Below are 19970 nucleotides of genomic sequence, written 5' to 3' on the forward strand. Positions count from 1 at the left end.
CTCCTAGTGGCAGTAGCTATATCCACGGTCTTTGCTGTGTCCCCCAATGACAAGACGAGAAAGAGATTTTCTGGTGAGTAAAAAAATCCTCTTTTTGGTAGCAGAAGAAAAAAAAACAGGGCAGTAAGTTAAACCTCTCAACATCACAGGAATGAAAACATCGCAGATGGGAAGGAAACCATTGTAAATCATTGGTTTTATAAAATGCTTTGTTACTGACTAACACAAAAGGAGAAAAATCGCACGAAAAATGCATGAAAGTCTCCTTTTTGCCCTTCCTCAGCAGCACATAATCCTGACTTCTACCTCCTACTGCACGACAGGAGTCAATTCCATCAGCAGCCAATCACAGTGATCCTTATTTTTGCAATTCCCCCTTGGCTAGTTTAGAGGGATTGCCCCATGATTTATTATTGCATTTCCCTGTGTGATCAAGCAAAAAAAATGCTAATTTTTCAATTGGATTAAAAAAAATGCTTGTATGCTCCTGTGTGAGGCATTACTGTCCCATACTTGTCTTTGCGCCCCCTGGTGGTATTCTGGTTCTTTCTCAGAACATCTGCCTAACTTGTGATCTCATGCCCAGTAGCTCTGTTCCACCGCCTGGATACCCTTGTGCCCATCCGTGAGTGCGTCCTACCACTGTGCACACCCGGCACTACAAGCGGCTGCTTCTCACCAGTATATAGAAGACATGGAATCTAAAGTGTTCCGATATAATTCCCATGTAATTATGACCCTTTCCTTGTTTTGGCTTCAAAATATTGATGCAAAATACTGACCAAATCTGCAATTTGTGAATGAGGCTAAGTACTTAGAATGGGTATTTCATGTATTAATGAGCCGGGCTGCAGGGTGTAATTAGTAGCTAATGAGCTAAACAGATCAAAGCCCGTTCACACTACTGTGCACTCAATAATATAAGGAAAATACATTAAAGGATTCATCAATTGCAACTTATTGAAGCTTTCCAGGCGGCAACCAGAGGTTTATTTTATTCTATACTACTACACGGGCCCAAAGCCTACGGCTCCGTGTGCTGACTTTACACGTAGCTTTTGCTCATGGATGCTTCAGCGAATTTTGACTTACAGAGAGAATGCTCTTTTCGAAGCACTGCTGTATGGGATGACTGTAATCTATATAATTCCATACTTTAACGCCGTATCTCCTGGTATAACTTGTATGTTTAGAATGCAGGAAATATTTGTTTCTTTCTTTACTTCAGTTCCCATTATTTTTATTTTGCATTTGACTTAAAGGGGTTGTCTCGCGAAATCAAGTGGGGTTAAGTACTTCTGTATGGCCATTTTAATGCACTTTGTAATGTACATCGTGCATTAAATATGAGCCATACAGAAGTTATTCACTTACCTGCTCCGTTGCTAGCGTCCCCGTCGCCATGGTTCCGTCTAATTTCGGTGTCTTCTTGCTTTTTTAGACGCGCTTGCGCAGATGGATCTTCTCCCTTCGGCTGGTCTTGGAAGCATCAGCGTTTTGGCTCCGCCCCCTTGTACGCGTCATCGCGTGGCTCCGCCCCCGTCACGTGCCGATTCCAGCCAATCAGGAGGCTGGAACCGGCACACGTCATGGGGCGGAGCTACGCGATGACGCGTACAAGGGGGCGGAGCCAAAACGCCGATGCTGCCGAGCGGAGCCGAAGGGAGAAGATCCATCTGCGCAAGCGCGTCTAAAAAAAGCAAGAAGACACCGAAATTAGACGGAACCATGGCGACGGGGACGCTAGCAACGGAGCAGGTAAGTGAATAACTTCTGTATGGCTCATATTTAATGCACGATGTACATTACAAAGTGCATTAATATGGCCATACAGAAGTGTATAACCCCACTTGCTGCCGGGAACAACCCCTTTAATTGTAATTATATGTATCTATCTACTTAGTATCTCTCTCTCGTATCTCTCTCTCTCGTATCTCTTTCTCTCGTATCTCTCTCTCTCTCGTATGTCTCTCTCGTATCTCTCTGTCTATCTATCTCGTAACTCATATCTATCTAGTATCTCATATCTGTCTATCTAGTATCTCATATCTGTCTATCTAGTATCTCATATCTGTCTATCCAGTATCTCATATCTGTCTATCCAGTATCTCATATCTGTCTATCCAGTATCTGTCTATAATATCTTTATCTCTCATCTCCCTATCTATGAGTATGTCCCATCCATCTAAAATCTATCTATTATATCTATCTAGTTCATATCTATCTATCTCATATCTGTCTATATATCGTTATCTCTTTATCTCTTATCTCCCTGTCTATGAGTATGTCATATCTATCTATCTATCTATCTATCTATCTATCTATCTATAAGTATCTCATATCCATCTATCTAAAATCTTTCTATCTATTATATCTATCTATCTATCTCATATCACATATCTGTCTATATATCATTAACTCTTATCTCCCTATCTACGAGTAGGTCATCTATCTATCTATCTATCTATCTATCTATCAAAAATTGAGTTTTGAATATACATTTCTTACCCTCGCAGTCTGAACTAAAGCATCTGACAGATCTTCTATTTCATCTTCACTGCTGAAAACGCTCTCAAAGTCCTGGTATGTCCAGCTATCAAACAGGACCCGTGGTACTGCAATATAACGAGATATACATCACTGGCTGAAATAGGATGGGATTTCAAAGAAAAAAAACAACAAATTTACTTCCAAACAACATTTCGCAGTTAAAATCTACCAAAAACATGTGAAATGTTCCCATTACTGAGCCTCCGTGGGGAAGGGGGGGAGGAGGGGGGGGTACTGTTGGGATTTCTATAACCTGACAGAAAGAGAAGTGTAGCATGCAGTGCTATTTTTTTCCCAAATGACGGGAACCTTGACGGACAACATTATAATTCAATATAGTCCACCGGTCTCATTGGCTTCATCACAGCTTCCATTATAAACCATGACTCTCATGTGATCGGCGTATGTTTGCTTGTGCATTTCAGCCATGGCAGCACGCTCCTGCACATTTGTTAGGATTTGCTGGCCTACTTTGTTTTCTTGCACTGTGTGAACACAGCATGGTAGAACTATATGCCTTCCATATCTCAGCCCCAAAGTAAAGGTAAAAATTCTGTTGAGTCCTTTTTGAAATTTGTATGCGGAGTATTGGTACATCGCAGCCAAGTGCCTTAACTGAGGGTCCTTTTACACGGACAGATGTCATGCCTATCAACTAGTACTATGCAACAATATAGCAGGTTGATGGGTGGTTTTTAGTGCTGCTTACATATGGAAGATCACTGCTAGCATGGAGATTAATTCTTTCCAATCTAATTTGTATCCTGGTTTTCCTAGGGGGCTTACTCTTTTTCTGCTGTTATACAATGGCGCTATCTGCTGGCTAAAGCCAGTACTGCATGAGGTGAACGTTAGATAGGCTCAGACAGCAGAGAGGCTGGCAATATACAGTAAGAGAACCCCAACGGACGTCTTCCAACATTGGAGCTGTACAGCCTTAAATCATAATATTTTCAGATGTCAGACAGTGGATTGGAAAGGGTTAATAGTCATTAATCCCTGATCATTTGTCCCCATCCAGATGATATTTGCTGGTGGAACATCACACAAAGAAAGGTCCCTGCAACAAGCAAGCACTTTTTTACCTGGATAAGGCCTTATTCACGCGACCGTATATACGCTGCTAATTTAGCCACGATAAAAAAATTGTGCCCGTTTGAAGCATTGGTTACCAATGTATTCATTCAGATGAGCGAGATTTGGTCGTGTAAAAACATCTCGTCAGGAATAATAGGACATCGGCGACCGATTCTAGATGCAGATGGAAAATATAGGTCTTGCTCTATCTTTTGCTGAAATACGCTAAAGGCTTCCCTAGGAGCTTTAAAAAAAGAGAGTGGGAGGGAGTTCAGCTGCGCCCAACGCTGCGAAATGATTACAGCTGGCTCTAGTTAATTAGAAATCATTCCGAGGATTTTTCTGACCACCGGATTTCTGCGCTGCAGCGTATATTTTTGCTAATACGCCACAACCGCCTGTGTGAATAGATGAGAAAGCGCAGCTGAAGCTTGGGACTTGATCACGACTATTCTTCATCCCTGCGATTTTCGGCCGTGATGCTGCCAGCGTGAAAATACAACGCTTGTGTGAAAAAGGCCTAAAGATGAGATCAGGCAACAATAGAGTGCTTGCTAATTTGTTGACTTATCTATGACGTTTACGCGGGCCGATAATCACGAACAAACGTTGATACAAAAGGGCTTTCAGCTCTACTTGTGTAATGGTCCCTTTACACGGGCCGATTATCAGGCATTCCTGCAAATGGTCGTCCACCTGACAATTGGGCAGTGTAAAGGGACCAACGATTAGCCGACTAATGAGCTCAATCGTCAGCAGATCGAATCTTTTATGCAAGCATAAAAATGCAAGAACGGTGGTACAAGGAGATGTGAAGCAGGCCCGCGGGGCCGAACAATCTGATTAGTGATCGTTTGTTCCCATAAGTGGACTCCCAAAAAAGAGAAAAAATGAAATAAATGCAGAACAACATGTGTGTCAATCAGAGCTCATTACAATGGGCTGACAACTCGACCAATGTAAAAGTACCAATACTGTCTTCAGAGCACCCACAATATATAAGACCACTGAATGTGTACTAAAACTGGACGACTTTTTATGGCATACGGTACTTGTAAAACAACGAGCCCGAGTTAAATAATGGAGTGTAAAGTATTCAGCCGCTTTATAAATGTTCATAAACTTCCTCAGACTCCAAAAAATGAAAAACCACCAATTGAGAATAAAGGGATAAGGGGTAGGAGGGGGATGCAGCTGCAGTAAACTTGCCGCAGCATCTCAGTGCCGTACGTACCCAGTACTTACCAATCTGCGTGCTCTTAGAATGCTTTTTAATATCTTTAATCCATCCTAAAAGAAAAATAACATTATGAAATTCCACTTGCTGTCCTGTAAGTATACAAAGTGCTCATTATGTTCTACATCTCATTTTCCATACAGACCCAATTCAACATAATGTAATACCCCACAATATATCCCCGCTCCTACTTTTCTAAGAGGCAGAGATAGAGGCGTAGCAAAGTGCCAAGCAGAAGGAGAAAATATACATTATTTAACTGGGTGCAGCATTCAGGGGGCTTTTTACCTTGCACGGGCTATTTCTTGGGTTCTGTCCCAAAATGCTACTTGTGTGGCAAATGTAAGACATGAGCTGAGTTCTCAGCCCGATCTAACCAGCGCCCAGCAACACATATGGAGATCGGAGCTCACTTCATTTTCTTTTACAGGAGCCAAGAATCAGCTTATGGGGATGGACGATGGCTACTATGATTGTTCGTCCCCATAGGCCGGCTGTACATCTCCCTGTCCATGCAACATGTACCCCCAATCAGCGAGCATTTTTATGCCGGCTGAAACCGAATGATCAGCCGACGAACGAGCCTACGCTCATTCACCGTGTCAGAACCGGCAACTCTCGGGGCCGCCGTGCCCGCACCACCGGTCCGGCCACCCGGGGTACAGGAGCACGGCGCAGAGGTACCCCGGTTCTTGTGATCTCCCCGGGCCGCTGTAAGACTGGTCGCCGCCGGGTTGCTAGGGAGGCAGCTGGTGCTTCTAGTCGCTTGACTACCAGGCTGGCTTCCCTGGTAACTGTCTGTGCAGTGAGACTGGGGGCGTGCCCCCAGCACCGCCCTGATTAGCCCTGCTGCTGTCAGGCTCCCCGCCCCAATCAGCTTCTGGGGCGGGAGCGCTGACAGCATTTAAATAGGTGTGTTTTCCTCTCAGGCCTTGCCAGTGTTAGTTTGGTCTTCCAGCTGCACCCGCGTATTCTTTTGACTCCTGTTTGTGACCCCGGCTTTCTTGACCTCTGCTTTTGGACCTTGACTACGTTTTTGCCTGACCCCCCTGTACTGCGTACCCTCCTGTTGCCGACCCGGATTGTCTGACCGTTCTACCGTTGTTTGTCTTCAGTGTCTGTTTGTCTTCCCGTGTCCCGCTTCCCTAGTGAGGGTAGGGACCGCCGCCCAGTTGTCGCCCTGGGGGTTAGCCCAGGGGGGCAAGTAGGCAGGGACAGGGGTTGCGGGATATATCAGGGACCCCCATATCCCGGACACTGTCCTGACAGTAACACTGGCCGAAGGTAGGTCAGACTCGTGCATCCGCCCGGCTACTTTGAATCCCTCGATGGAGGCCGTGGCTGCGTTAGCGAACCAGGTCCAGGTCCTTACTAACCTGGTCCAGGACCTAACCGCCCGCATGCAGCTACAGGAACAAGTGGCGGCTGCAGGTCCCATGCAGCCCCCTTCCGCTCCCGGGACTATGTCAGAACCCCGAGCCACGCTGCCGGACTGCTTCTCTGGAGAGAGAGGTCAGTTCTTTGCATTTAGAGAGAGCTGCAAGCTCTACTTTGATCTCCGACCCCACTCCTCTGGTACTGAATATCAGAAAGTGGGAATTGTAATTACCCGCCTGAGGGGGGACCCCCAAAATTGGGCTTTCTCGCTACCAGCAGGCTCTCCAGCCCGACTATCCCTTGACGCTTTTTTTTCCGCCCTGGGTCAAATTTATGACGAACCCGACCGGGCGGGCTACGCAGTCTCCAAACTTCTGGCCCTGCGCCAGGGTTGTAAAATGGCGGAGGACTACTGTTCCCAATTCCGTCAACATTGTACGGAATCCGGGTGGAACGATGCCGCCCTAAAAGACTTATTTTTGACCGGTCTGTCTGAGGGTCTCAAGGACCTACTTGTGGCCCACCCAGAGCCTAGAACCCTGGAGCAAGCCATGACGCTTGCTATTCGGGCCGACCGACGTTTGAGGGGCCGACACGCCGCTCGGGCCACTCCACTCCCCACGCCCACTTCTTCTACTGACCTGACTCTCTCACTTCCCACCACCGAGCCCATGGAACTGGGAGCCATGAACCCCAAGCAGCGACGGGAATATCGCCTGAAGAAGAATCTTTGCTTCTACTGTGGGGAGCCGGGTCACCGCATTGCCACCTGCACTAAGAAGCCACGGCAGGAAAACTCCCGCTCCTAGGCAGTTGTCGGGAGGACTGTCTAGGAGCTAAGGTACTCCCTGTGTTATCCAAAATGTTATTGCCTTGCACCCTAGAATTTCATGCTTTCCACCGTACTGGGCAAGCCTTTGTTGATTCTGGGGCTGCGGCGAATTTCGTTAACTTTAATTTCGTTGCTCAACTGTCCGGGGTTTTTTTACGTTTAGAGACCCCGATTCTGGTTTCAGGAGTGGACTCCACCCCATTGCAAGCAGGGGTGGTTCATCTGGTTACCCCTGAAGTAAGGTTTACGATAGGAGCCTTACACGTGGAAACCTGCACCTTTCTAGTGATGAGAGATTTGTCTGTGGACGTCGTCCTAGGCCTCCCCTGGCTCCGGGAGCACAACCCGGTAGTAAATTGGGACACGTTGGAACTGGTAAAGTGGGGTCCCCGCTGTGCCAACCACCTTTGTGCGGTGAAGGTGGGAATCTCCACCTGCGAGGGGACCCCCCTACCAGATTACCTCTCCGAGTTTTCTGACGTGTTCTCCAAACAATTATCTGAAGCTCTGCCCCCTCATAGGGAATGGGACTGTAAAATAGACTTGATTCCTGGGGCCAAACTTCCTAAGGGCCGCATTTATAACGTTACGGTTCCTGAGAGAGAATCCATGAGGGACTATATCCAGGACAGCCTGGCCAAGGGGCACATCCGGCCCTCAGAATCCCCGGTGGGTGCCGGGTTTTTCTTCGTTGAGAAGAAGGATGGGGGCCTCCGGCCCTGTATTGACTATAGAGAGCTAAACAAAATCACAGTACGAAACCAGTATGCCCTTCCACTCATTCCTGACCTCCTCAACCAGGTCGCTGGTGCCCGATGGTTTTCTAAACTTGATCTCAGGGGAGCATACAACCTCATCCGCATTCGGGAGGGGGATGAGTGGAAAACCGCCTTCAATACGCCCCTCGGGCATTTTGAATACCTAGTTATGCCTTTTGGATTGTGTAACGCCCCCGCCATTTTTCAGGGGTACATGAACTCAGTGTTTCAGGATATCATGGGGGTGTTCGTGGTTGTATATCTAGACGACATTTTGATTTTTTCCTCCGACTTGCCAAGTCACCATACTCACGTTCAGACTGTACTAGCTCGACTCAGACATAACAAGCTGTTTGCTAAACTCGAGAAATGTGTGTTCGGGGTACAAAAGATATCATTTTTGGGGTATATCATCACGCCATGCGACTTCCAGATGGATCCTGAAAAGGTGAAAGCCATCACGGAGTGGGCCCAGCCAGGGTCGTTGAAAGCCCTTCAACGCTTCCTCGGCTTCGCCAACTACTATCGCAAATTCATCAAAGACTTCTCCGTGGTGGCTAAACCTCTAACGGACCTCACCAGAAAGGGGGCAGATGTGAGGACCTGGTCTTCTGAGGCTCTGAGGGCCTTCGATACCCTAAAGGCGGCGTTCTCTTCTGCACCTGTCCTAGTACAACCAGATCTGTCCAGCCCTTTTTTGGTGGAAGTAGATGCCTCTGAGTTTGGTGTGGGAGCGGTACTGTCCCAAGGTCCCTCCACTCTCACCAACCTTAGACCGTGTGCCTATTTTTCTAGGAAGTTTTCTTCCACCGAACGGAACTATGATATAGGCAACCGGGAATTGCTGGCGATTAAGTGGGCTTTCGAAGAGTGGAGGCATTTTTTGGAAGGAGCCCATCACCAGATCACGGTACTCACAGACCATAAAAACCTCACCTATCTAGATTCCGCTAAGAGGTTAAATGCTCGGCAAGCCCGCTGGGCCTTGTTCTTCTCTCGGTTCAATTTTGTGGTTACCTATAGACCCGGTTCTAAGAATGTCAAGGCTGATGCCCTGTCTAGGAGCTTTGGTTCTCCGGAACCTGCCGAGCCGGAGCCTGAGAGCATTCTCTCCCCTGGGGTGGTCCTCGCTGCTGTCTCCTCCGACCTTTCACCTCTCATTCACGCCGCTCAACAATCTGCTCCTGAAGCCCTTCCGGAAGGCAAATTATTTGTCCCATCGTCACTGAGATTGAAAGTGTTAGAGGAGACACACGCTTCTGTCCTAGCTGGACACCCCGGCATCAGGGGTACGCTGGAGTTAGTATCCAGACTCTATTGGTGGCCGCACATGGCCAAGGAGGTACGGGTATTTGTGTCCGCGTGCCCGGTTTGCGCAAGGGGGAAGAATCTCAGGAGACGTCCTGAGGGTCCTCTTCTTCCCTTGCCCATTCCGTCCAGGCCATGGTCCCATTTGTCCATGGATTTTATTACTGATCTGCCATCCTCGCTGGGGAATACGGTCATCTGGGTAATAGTAGACCGTTTCTCTAAAATGTCACATTTTGTTCCGCTTTGCAAGTTGCCTAACGCCAAACTTCTGTCTGAAATGTTCATCAAGGAGATTGTTCGGTTACATGGGATCCCCGAGGACATTGTGTCAGATAGAGGGGTTCAGTTCGTCGCTCGCTTCTGGCGAGCCTTCTGTAAAAATCTAAACGTAAATTTGTCCTTCTCCTCCGCTCTCCATCCCGAGAGTAACGGACAAACGGAACGAATGAACCAAGAACTTATCCAGTATCTGCGACTGTTTGTCTCTGATAACCAGTATCAGTGGGCCAACTACTTACCTCTCGCCGAATTTGCTATCAACAACCATGTTAACTCGTCGACCCAATTGTCACCTTTTTTTTGTAACTATGGGTTTCATCCCCGGTTCTCGCTTTCCACTCCTGTGGTCTCGAACAATCCGGCCGCCGACATATCCTCTGAGGAACTGTGCACAGTTTGGGCCCAGGTTCGTAAGAACCTTCAGGGTTCCCAAGAGAAACTGCGTAAATACGCAAATAAAAGATGTACCATCTCTGCACCTTTTGTAGTCGGGGAGCAAGTTTTGTTGTCCTCCAAGAATCTGAGACTCAAGGTTCCCTCCCTGAAACTTGCTCCTCGGTTCATTGGCCCATTTACTGTTTCTCAGGTCATCAACCCGGTGTCATATAAGTTGGCACTTCCTGACCCCTGGAAGGTCCACAAGGTGTTTCACAAAAGCTTACTTAAGAAGTATGTGACTCCAGTTCTACCCACCCAGAACCCGCCTCCTCCTTCTCTGGTACAGGGGGAACTGGAGTATGAAGTAGAAAGGCTGGTGGATGCCCGACGGGTTAGAGGTGTGCTGCAGTACCTGGTCCACTGGAGAGGATTTGGCCCTGAGGATAGGACGTGGGTCCCTGCCAGGGACGTTCATGCGCCACGCCTAGTCCAGGCATTCCACAGGGCTTTCCCGCTTAAGCCCGCACCTGGCCATGGGGGTCCGGTGTCCCCCCGTAGAAGGGGGGGTACTGTCAGAACCGGCAACTCTCGGGGCCGCCGTGCCCGCACCACCGGTCCGGCCACCCGGGGTACAGGAGCACGGCGCAGAGGTACCCCGGTTCTTGTGATCTCCCCGGGCCGCTGTAAGACTGGTCGCCGCCGGGTTGCTAGGGAGGCAGCTGGTGCTTCTAGTCGCTTGACTACCAGGCTGGCTTCCCTGGTAACTGTCTGTGCAGTGAGACTGGGGGCGTGCCCCCAGCACCGCCCTGATTAGCCCTGCTGCTGTCAGGCTCCCCGCCCCAATCAGCTTCTGGGGCGGGAGCGCTGACAGCATTTAAATAGGTGTGTTTTCCTCTCAGGCCTTGCCAGTGTTAGTTTGGTCTTCCAGCTGCACCCGCGTATTCTTTTGACTCCTGTTTGTGACCCCGGCTTTCTTGACCTCTGCTTTTGGACCTTGACTACGTTTTTGCCTGACCCCCCTGTACTGCGTACCCTCCTGTTGCCGACCCGGATTGTCTGACCGTTCTACCGTTGTTTGTCTTCAGTGTCTGTTTGTCTTCCCGTGTCCCGCTTCCCTAGTGAGGGTAGGGACCGCCGCCCAGTTGTCGCCCTGGGGGTTAGCCCAGGGGGGCAAGTAGGCAGGGACAGGGGTTGCGGGATATATCAGGGACCCCCATATCCCGGACACTGTCCTGACACACCGGCTGATCTTTTGCACGCCCGATTGTCAAGTGTGTGGAGGAACGTTCGAGCCCGTGTGAAAGGACCTTAAGAAATTACTGTATTGTAACTGATACTAGCGTGACAATAGACAGGAGAAAGGAGGTGGATTAGATGAACTGGAGCCAAGAGGAGACCCAGAATTCCTCACACATGCATTACTTTAGAATTATTCCATTATGCCCGAGGAAGGCCCCTGAGAGGTTCGAAGGCTCTTGTTATTGCTCTACTGGCTAACACCGTACTCAACTCTTTTCGTTTTATTTTAGTCAAATACTGAAGTGGATACAACAGAGCGGGAAATGATCAGTCTTTATACTTTTTATGTCTTTTAGATCCACTCACAGTGCTGGCTAGAAGAAGAAAAAGGCATCAACATATGCAACAAAAACTACATGTGAATCCAGCCCAGCAGAGCAGTGTATGGACTTACAAACCTCCTATAGAGCCGAAACAATGCTTTGAAAATAGCCAAAAAGAGCAGATTGGACACCGAGTCCTGTTGAGCACTTCTGCCCCTTTGTTTTAGCGATTGGCAGGGGTGTCTGCACCCAGACCCCCAGAGACCAAAACTTCTGGCATATCACTGTGACACGTCAGAAGTTTTCTGAAAGTTTAGTTACACTTTAAAAGACAATAACATCCTTAAACTAAAATGGTGGTCAGTGTGTGATCATATAGGATATTGTATGTTAGAAAGGTGATGATTATTATACGGGAAATCTACTTGTTTGCAGTGTGACTGCTCACTCCCTATATAACAGCACAACGTTCTCTGTACTGGCTAACCAGCTTACAACAGCCAGTCTCCCAACATGTCCATGTATGTGTATGTACCATTCGGGAACCCCGTGGAGCGCAGCGCTGCGTTCCATGGACCACGTCGGGCCATGACGTCATCAGAAAGGGCCCAAACAGCGTTCCCGGAACGGACGGCTAATGGAGCCATTGAACCAATAGGACGTATGTGTTAGCCATAAATACTGTACTTGTTTATGCTTATTATGCTTGAGAAAGGCCTGTAATCAGGCCGAAATGGGTCACATTTTAATAAATGATCTTTGCCTTACTGCACCTACGATATTGCCTGCATTCTGGGTTCCGGGGGGCCACCTTCAAGGCACCCCTGTGGAGTAAGTGGATCTTTTTCCCTTTAAAAATCTGCCCCATCTTGTTTTCCTACACATTTGCACTGGAGCGCTGGTAATTTTTCTTTGTACTTTGCAACATGTCCATGTACGCGTGTCCAACCCAACATCCGGTCAGATATGCATGTTCTCCAGCACCGGAGTGGCTGACAGACAGGAGACACTGCTGCCTGCCTCCATCTCTGCTCCCAATCTCCTACAGCATGTCTGTGGCTCCTTCCGTGCGGCCACCATGTTGGAGACTAGCGGAGGACGATCTGTGACAGAGGAGGGTGTTGGGCACCAGGACAATTAGAAACAGGCTTCTAACGTTATTAAAACCGCACATACGTACAGCAAGTGATTTCACAGTGAATAGAATCCATTGACTTCAATCACTTCAGCATATTTTTTCACGCAATTTGCGATCATGTAAAAAAGTAGGCAGCGTGTTACACACAGTACAAGCCCATGAAGACTAATGGCCGTTCGTAAATATGTACAAAATATGCAGGAAACCTGCACATTTGCTGCATACTTATGGACAAAATCAATACAATTATGTGTTCTTTTTTACGGGTGTAAATACGCTGCATTTTCACGCGAATAAAAAGGCTGCCGATGGGCAGGAAAACCCAAGACGACTGCGTATTTCAGCCCGTGAATATGCTACATATTCACAGACCAAAATACGCATACGCCCATGTGAATGCACCCTAACTCTGTCGGTGAGGCTGGACGGACGGCTTAGCTTTCAGCCCTGAGCTCTTCTCTTCTGCACTAAATATCAGCTAATATTTGACCACAACAAAGAAACTTTACTGTGATCACAAAACAGCTTAGGCCGGGCTCACAGGAGGGTGTGGTAAAACGCTGCATGTATAACGGAGTGTCTTACCACAGTATGAACCGGCGGTATCTTTTATTTTATGCTTTGTGGCTTAGCGATGTGGCATATAAGCCCCGCACATACACAATGTAATTGCGTATGTACCGCGTTTACTATGCGCTCATGAAGAACGATAGCGCTCTATCGCGAGTAATACGAGGTAAAATAGAACATGCATTCTTTTTATATACATGCATATTATACGTAATGAAACGCAGCTACTGTGGCTAAGTATTTGAATTGCCGCAATGTATCGAGTATTGTACAAGCATACATGGTGTGCGTAAAATGCAATTCAAATACGTTCGTGTGAGCCTGGCCTAATAAGAACATGCAGGAGAGGAGAAAGCTGAGGGAAAGTAAAGGTACCTTTAGATGGGACGACTGTCTGGTACATAAGAGCCTGACTGCGGTCCCACCGGCCATCGCTCCTGTGCCTTCACAGAGGAACAATAGTCATTCAGAGAATGGAGGAGGAGTGCGCCGGAGATCTCTTCTGGTCACCCGCCTCCAGCAAACAGGTGAGCTAAAAACCAAGTGACTCCGACAAGTGAGTGATTTCTCTCTCCATACCTTGTCGGTAGCCACTTGTATACAGGATGATACAAGCAAGATCCTTCTCAAAATTATACAGGAAAGACTGAGATCAGTAGTCAAAGCGGCACTCCCTGATGCGCAGGCAAGATTCCAGCGAGGGCATGGCACACGCAACCATATTGCAAACCTGCGATGGACCATAGAAAAAGCTTGAGAATACCAAAAGAATATATACATGTGCTTCATCAACTCACCTTGGTCAATGTCATGCAGTCCGGTCACCTGGTAAGACTGTCTACCTTTTCTTCTGATCTGCAACCAGACTGGAGAAACGAGGGTGAACTTAGGTGCAAACATTTTTGCAACATCATATCCATGGCTATTCCACTGTAGGTAGAAGAAATCATAATTGTACATTAATTGAAAGCAGAAGAGCTGGTATCTCACTGCACATCAACATCGGGCATAAACTTTTGAAGTGGCCCTTCACGCTATCCAAGAAGCTGTATGTCAATAAATGTGGGCGGTAATGCGAAAAAGCATGTTTCAATAAATGTTGAGAAAGCCTTGTGTGTAGCGTGAACAAAGCCGTAACCTAGTCAGGCTTATTTAGATGGAAGACTCCCATATCCGGCATTGGATGCTGGAGTAATAAGGTAGATGGTTCGGTCTGGTCTGTACAGGTAAGCAAGCAGTCCTAATGCTAGGGCTGCCTAAACTGTTAGTACAACTAAGCCTCCTGCATCTCTCATGTAATACTCAGGTTTCAGCAAATTCAGAACAGAACACAAGTATCTGAAGGACTTTCAGGACCTGGCATTACTTTCTAACTTTACTAAGACCCCTTGTTCCAGAGTAATTGCAGTAATGCAGGAATAATCCAAGCACGTGTATGAGATGAAGAGCCTATCATTTACTGTACACTCGGGTTATAGCCAAGAGAATATTTTGATCCTATGAAATCCACAGTTCTTATGGAGAACAAGATGTGTCTTCCTCTTAGGAAAGTGCCTTAGTCACCAATCAATAGCCAAAGCCTCTATTCACCATTGTCTGTATTTTTCATATTATTCTTAACTCCTAATACTTTTAATCTTCCCAGTGTGATAGTTATATGTTATTCTTCACTTGTATTTCCCACCACTTCTTGCTGCTGCACAATACTGTAACTATAATTAGTGTTTGCGGAACAAGAGTGACATCTTGTGGATATTCCCAGAAATGCATCATGGAAGACCAGTAAAGCTAACAAATACTCTACTTGTTAAAGTTGTGTTCATATATACACTGGTGGAAATTCAAAGTGTTACACCCAGACAAAGTTGCAGAAAACTTATAAAACTTGGATCAAAGTATCTTCATATGAAGGGAACTGAATAATTTAGAAACTGGACAATTGCTTGAAGCTGGGTTGCGTTCTCGGACCCCCATGCAGTGTGTTCTGTTAACCTAATTTCCCTGCCAGCAACGACTAACCTTGAATACTGCTAGACGTTACTGGAAACATAAATGAGGAACAGGTGTGTTTACTCCTGATTATGCCTGGAGCGTAGTGATAATCTTCCACATAGCGGTCTGTGTTTAGGAGAAAGAGCCCACCCTGCTGTGATTTCAGAAAACCACACAGGTCCGACTCCAGGAGTCATTGTTTGGGGGAAATGGGGGTGGGCATCAGTTGTGACAGCAGAACTGAGTTAGGCACAATGACTGGCTGCCAGTAGGTGGGCACAGTGGTACACCCTGTTATCGTAACCTTCATGCCCACCATCCAGATTGGTATCTTCCAACAAGATAAGGCCCCTCTACATACTGCTGCCTTGCATGGATTGGCCCCGTGGTCTGTAGATTTATCCCCAATAGAGCATTTATGGGAAGTCATAGTCACAATATGCCATATAGCCATCCACCACAAACTGTACTGCACTGCACTAGTCATGAAAGCATGGAGGGACCCCAACAAGATATCTGAACACTTACTGCTTCAGTGCCTGCAAGGATCCAAGACTGTATAGGTGGTTATGGTGGGCACATCTTACTGAAACCGGACAGCAATACACTTTGTCTGATTCATTCTAGTTTGCTATCATTTATTCTGGACATGACTGTACATGTGTTCTAGATTTTAGGAAGTTCCACCAATTCCTTCTGGATGTAGTACTTTCAGTTTCCAGCAGCGTATGATATTGATTATCCTTTCATGATTAACAATGGGCCAAATGACTCTTAGCAGTTTTTACAGAGCTGCAGGCTGCAGATGAGTGAAATGCACAACATTAGGGAGAAATGAATCTTTCTATCTATATTCACAATAGCTTATAGTCTAAACAGTGTACAGCAACAAAGACAAACAACACAGAAGAAAGCATGAAAACAGTATTATGAACAAAGGTAAAGAGACAAGATTTAAAGTGAACCCATCACCGGGATCATACGGCCCGAACCGCGGTCAGCATGAACCCGGGATGTATATGCACAGTGCCCCATGTATGTGGTGTTCTGATACACTGCTGCGTTTCACAATAAGCACACTTTGTCGTTTGAGTCGGAACGCAGCTCTGAGTCGAGGAGGCGAGCCACACAGGCCTCTCCCACCCGCAGCATGTAGACTAACAGCTCTCCCTGCTATTCTACATAGAAAGAGAATGGACAGTCTACATGCTGCGGGCGGGGGGTCCGGCACGGCCCACCTCTTCAGGCTCCATTCCCTATCAAACTTTAAAGTGGATTTATTCTGAAACGCCACAGTGTTCAGGATAACACATACATGCGGGCAATGGGCATACCTGTCTCGAGTTCGTGTTGCCCGCAGTTCAGGCAGCATAAACCTGGTGATAGGTTCCTTATAATTGACGTTCACAGGGAAAAGAAAAGGGATTTTCGCTGTAAACTTCAATGCTACAAGCCCACCGAATTAGGTGGCTGCTTGCGGATAGTTTTGCAGCTCTCCTCGGATGTGGAACAAAGTACTTGCTACACGTCATCTTGGATCATAGGTGCCAGTGAGGTCATTTTGGCAGATTTACCTCACTAGGCACCAGGTGAGTTAAACTTGATTTCTCACCAACTATCTGATACTTTATCTCTGGCGCATCCCTGATTCATATCTTATGGTTCAAAATGTATTTATTTGTTTTGTAATTTTTTGATAAAGCCAATATCAACAAGGCCTACAATCCAGGCCAACTTACAGCGTTATATCGGTCTTTTACTTGCAAACAAATAAGTAAATAAAACTTCTCTGCAGTTAGTTCTTGTCTTCTGTTCTTTGTTATTGATTAACTTAACATTTACTAACCGATTTCAATATGCAACTTAAACTTAGTAAATTAATGGAATGTTCCAATACACCTCCAAAAAAGACTCAAGGTGTATTAGCTCAAGAAGGAAGAGAGTCCACGATAGGAAGTAGTAGAGTAGGGTTTGGGAAGCAAGATGGGGGGGGGGGGAATGATGATGGTAAAGAAGGAGGGGGGGGGGGGGGGGGGAACACTGAACTGCCTATCCCCACTAATCTAATTCGCGTCAGTTGGTTCCAACTATACTTAAAGGGGTTGTCCCGCGAAAGCAAGTTGGGGTATACACTTCTGTATGGCCATATTAATGCACTTTGTAATGTACATTGTGCATTAATTATGAGCCATACAGAAGTTATTCACTTACCTGCTCCGTTGCTAGCGTCCTCGTCTCCATGGTGCCGTCTAATTTTCAGCGTCTAATCGCCCGATTAGACGCGCTTGCGCAGTCCGGTCTTCTCCGTGTTGAATGGGGCCGCTCGTGCTGGAGAGCGGCTCCTCGTTGCTCCGCCCCGTCACGTGTGCCGATTCGAGCCAATCAGGAGGCTGGAATCGGCAATGGAACGCACAGAAGACCTGCGGTCCACCGAGGGTGAAGATCCCGGCGGCCATCTTCACAAGGTAAGTAAGAAGTCACCGGAGCGCGGGAATTCGGGTAAGTACTACCCATTTTTTTTTTTTTATCCCTGCATCGGGTTTGTCTCGCGCCGAACGGGGGGGCTATTGAAAAAAAAAAACCCCGTTTCGGCGCGGGACAACCCCTTTAAGTGGTATGGCCTCTTGTGTGAGGGATTGATCCTGTTTGTGTCCAAGTGGATATCTCCGCTGCCTCTCTCCGCTGATTCATATCTTAGGTTCCTTATAATGATTAGAGAGGCTGTCACTGACTTCTTGCACCATAAAGTATAATAATCATCTTATAGGAGTCCTGACACTGAGCTACCCTCTAGTGGTAAAAATGGGGAGTGCAATGTGGGGCCGTGATCCATGACCCTATATCACGCTCGCCAATGTGAAGTTAGCCTTAGGGCACCTTCACACTGGAGAGAAAATTGCGTAATTTTCGTGCAATGCGAGAGTGAGTAAAAACGCAGAATTATGAAACCAAAGCTTTTCAATGGTCTACTTCACGTTTGCAATGTTTTTACTCATGCGATGTTGCAAGAAAAAAAATTGCGGCATGCCCTACCTTTCTGTGTTTTGCATTTTTTTAATCTCCTGTTTTCCTGTGGAGCCTCCTTTTTATCACATCGCAAAGTACGAACTTGCGATTTTCGTGCGATTTTTAACATTAGAAAGTCCTATTGACTTTCGTGGAAAACCATTGCAGCAAAATTGTGCCAAAAAAAAAAAACATGCGAGAAAATTACAAGTGGCAGCAATGCTTTAGCGATTTTCTCGTGGCGATATTGCAATCACCAGCGTGAAGGAGCCCTTAGGCTGTTTTTACACGGCAGATTCCATGATGGAAACTGATGAATCCCATTTTTGTCCAAGAGGTTCCTTGGTCCCCATTGGCGTCTGTCATGTTCCACCGTTATCCCACAGTGTAGACTTTCTTACCTCTCCTCTTGGCTGGATATGTTCCGATCGGAGTCGCTATATAACCAGTTTTCCAAAGCAACATGATTTTGTGACATTGTGATCTCTATCCTAGGTGTGACTATTACGGCCGGTGCTTGTGATGTGAGCTGCAGGACTCAACCGTTCTAATAGAATTGCGACATTGTATTTAATTGGTTAAGTAAGAAATTGCATTCCTTTAGAACTGAGGTACGGTTGGACGGTTGATGTAGCTTTTCTGTTATTATGTCTGTGGACATAGTAACAGAAAATGTGAATGTGTCATTTAGGAGTCCCAACTTACCGGAGTGACATAACCCAGCACATCCCCGGACACATGGCGCTCCTTCACGTGTTTGCTGCAATAACTTTGGTGATCGAGCACAATGTCTTTGGCCTTGACATCAGTGGTAACCAACCCTCGGGACTGCACAGGAACATCAGACAGGCGGGTCTAGAACACAGGAACAGAAGGTATATATGAGCACACACATTACAGGACAGTTTTCACACAAGCTCAACTTTGTCATTGATCCGTTATGGGTCACTGCATCGCTTTGTAATCCTCTAAAGACTCCAGGCCCCCGAGCAGCTGCTGTGCCCGGTACCACCCGCGATGCCCAGACGCTTCCATGCCTTCTACATTGTCAGGTTAGACGTATAGTCGGGTCTTGTGTAAACTTGGAATACTAATCTGAAGTGTATAGGGGAAAACTGATAATAATATGGCAAGACATGCATGTTAAATACAGGACTACATGGCCTGAGGACATCTTCAGAGAGTGTTTATTACCTCCATTTAACTTATATACCAGAAAACGTTCCTGCGGTGTACATTAAACGGAGGCTGTGACGGATACCATACTGTGATATCCATCACCCGTATGCAATCAGATGAGAACAAGGCATAGAACAGTGGATACTCTGTCTAGCGGTGGCATTGAGTGCATCACTCCGCCGTTTGTGGTTGGGGGATTGGCCAGCTGTGCTCTCCTCCAATCAACAGAGACATTTGTCAAAGGTGGCCAATCACCCCAACCACAAACAGCGGAGCGATTCACTCAATGCCACCGCTTTGTGAGACAGACTATAGTCTATTATGCTATTCCATACTCTTTTGTTTGCAGTATGGTGATCAGAGGGTGAAAGGACATTCTTTGGGACTATAAATTACTAATGGATCCCTCTAGGAATAGAAAAATAGTCCGCAACACAATACATATAACCCCTAATCAGGGGCCAATGGTTGATACGAAATTCACCATTCTCCAGGAATCCACTGGGGTAGCATCCACAATCCAAAGGTCTGACAGCTTCCGTCAGGATGTCAGATATAAACCCTCTTTATTCCTGCATTACAAAAGTGCAACATTTCAACTCTGGCTGGGTCTTTGTTAGGCATAGTTGTTCTTGTATGCTGAACAAAGACCAAGCCATGGTCGGAATGATTCATCTTGTAATGAAGTAATAAAATACATTTATAACTGAAACTCTAATCTACC

The 19970-nt window shown here is 46.7% G+C and overlaps 1 protein-coding gene across 1 annotated transcript in view; it reads right to left on the reverse strand.

The window, feature by feature from the left end:
• The window catches only part of CHID1 (chitinase domain containing 1), a 397709-nt gene that overhangs the window by 365528 nt on the left and 12211 nt on the right, over positions 1-19970 (reverse strand). Inside the window, exons 3-6 of the mRNA XM_066583038.1 lie at positions 18773-18922; positions 13867-13999; positions 4873-4917; positions 2509-2615 (exon numbers count right to left, since the gene is read on the reverse strand). Coding sequence (XP_066439135.1) covers positions 2509-2615; positions 4873-4917; positions 13867-13999; positions 18773-18922 — 435 coding nt within the window. The remainder of the gene's footprint in view (positions 1-2508; positions 2616-4872; positions 4918-13866; positions 14000-18772; positions 18923-19970) is intronic.

This window comes from Eleutherodactylus coqui, chromosome 11 (genome assembly GCF_035609145.1).
Source record: "Eleutherodactylus coqui strain aEleCoq1 chromosome 11, aEleCoq1.hap1, whole genome shotgun sequence".
NCBI lineage: Eukaryota > Metazoa > Chordata > Amphibia > Anura > Eleutherodactylidae > Eleutherodactylus > Eleutherodactylus coqui.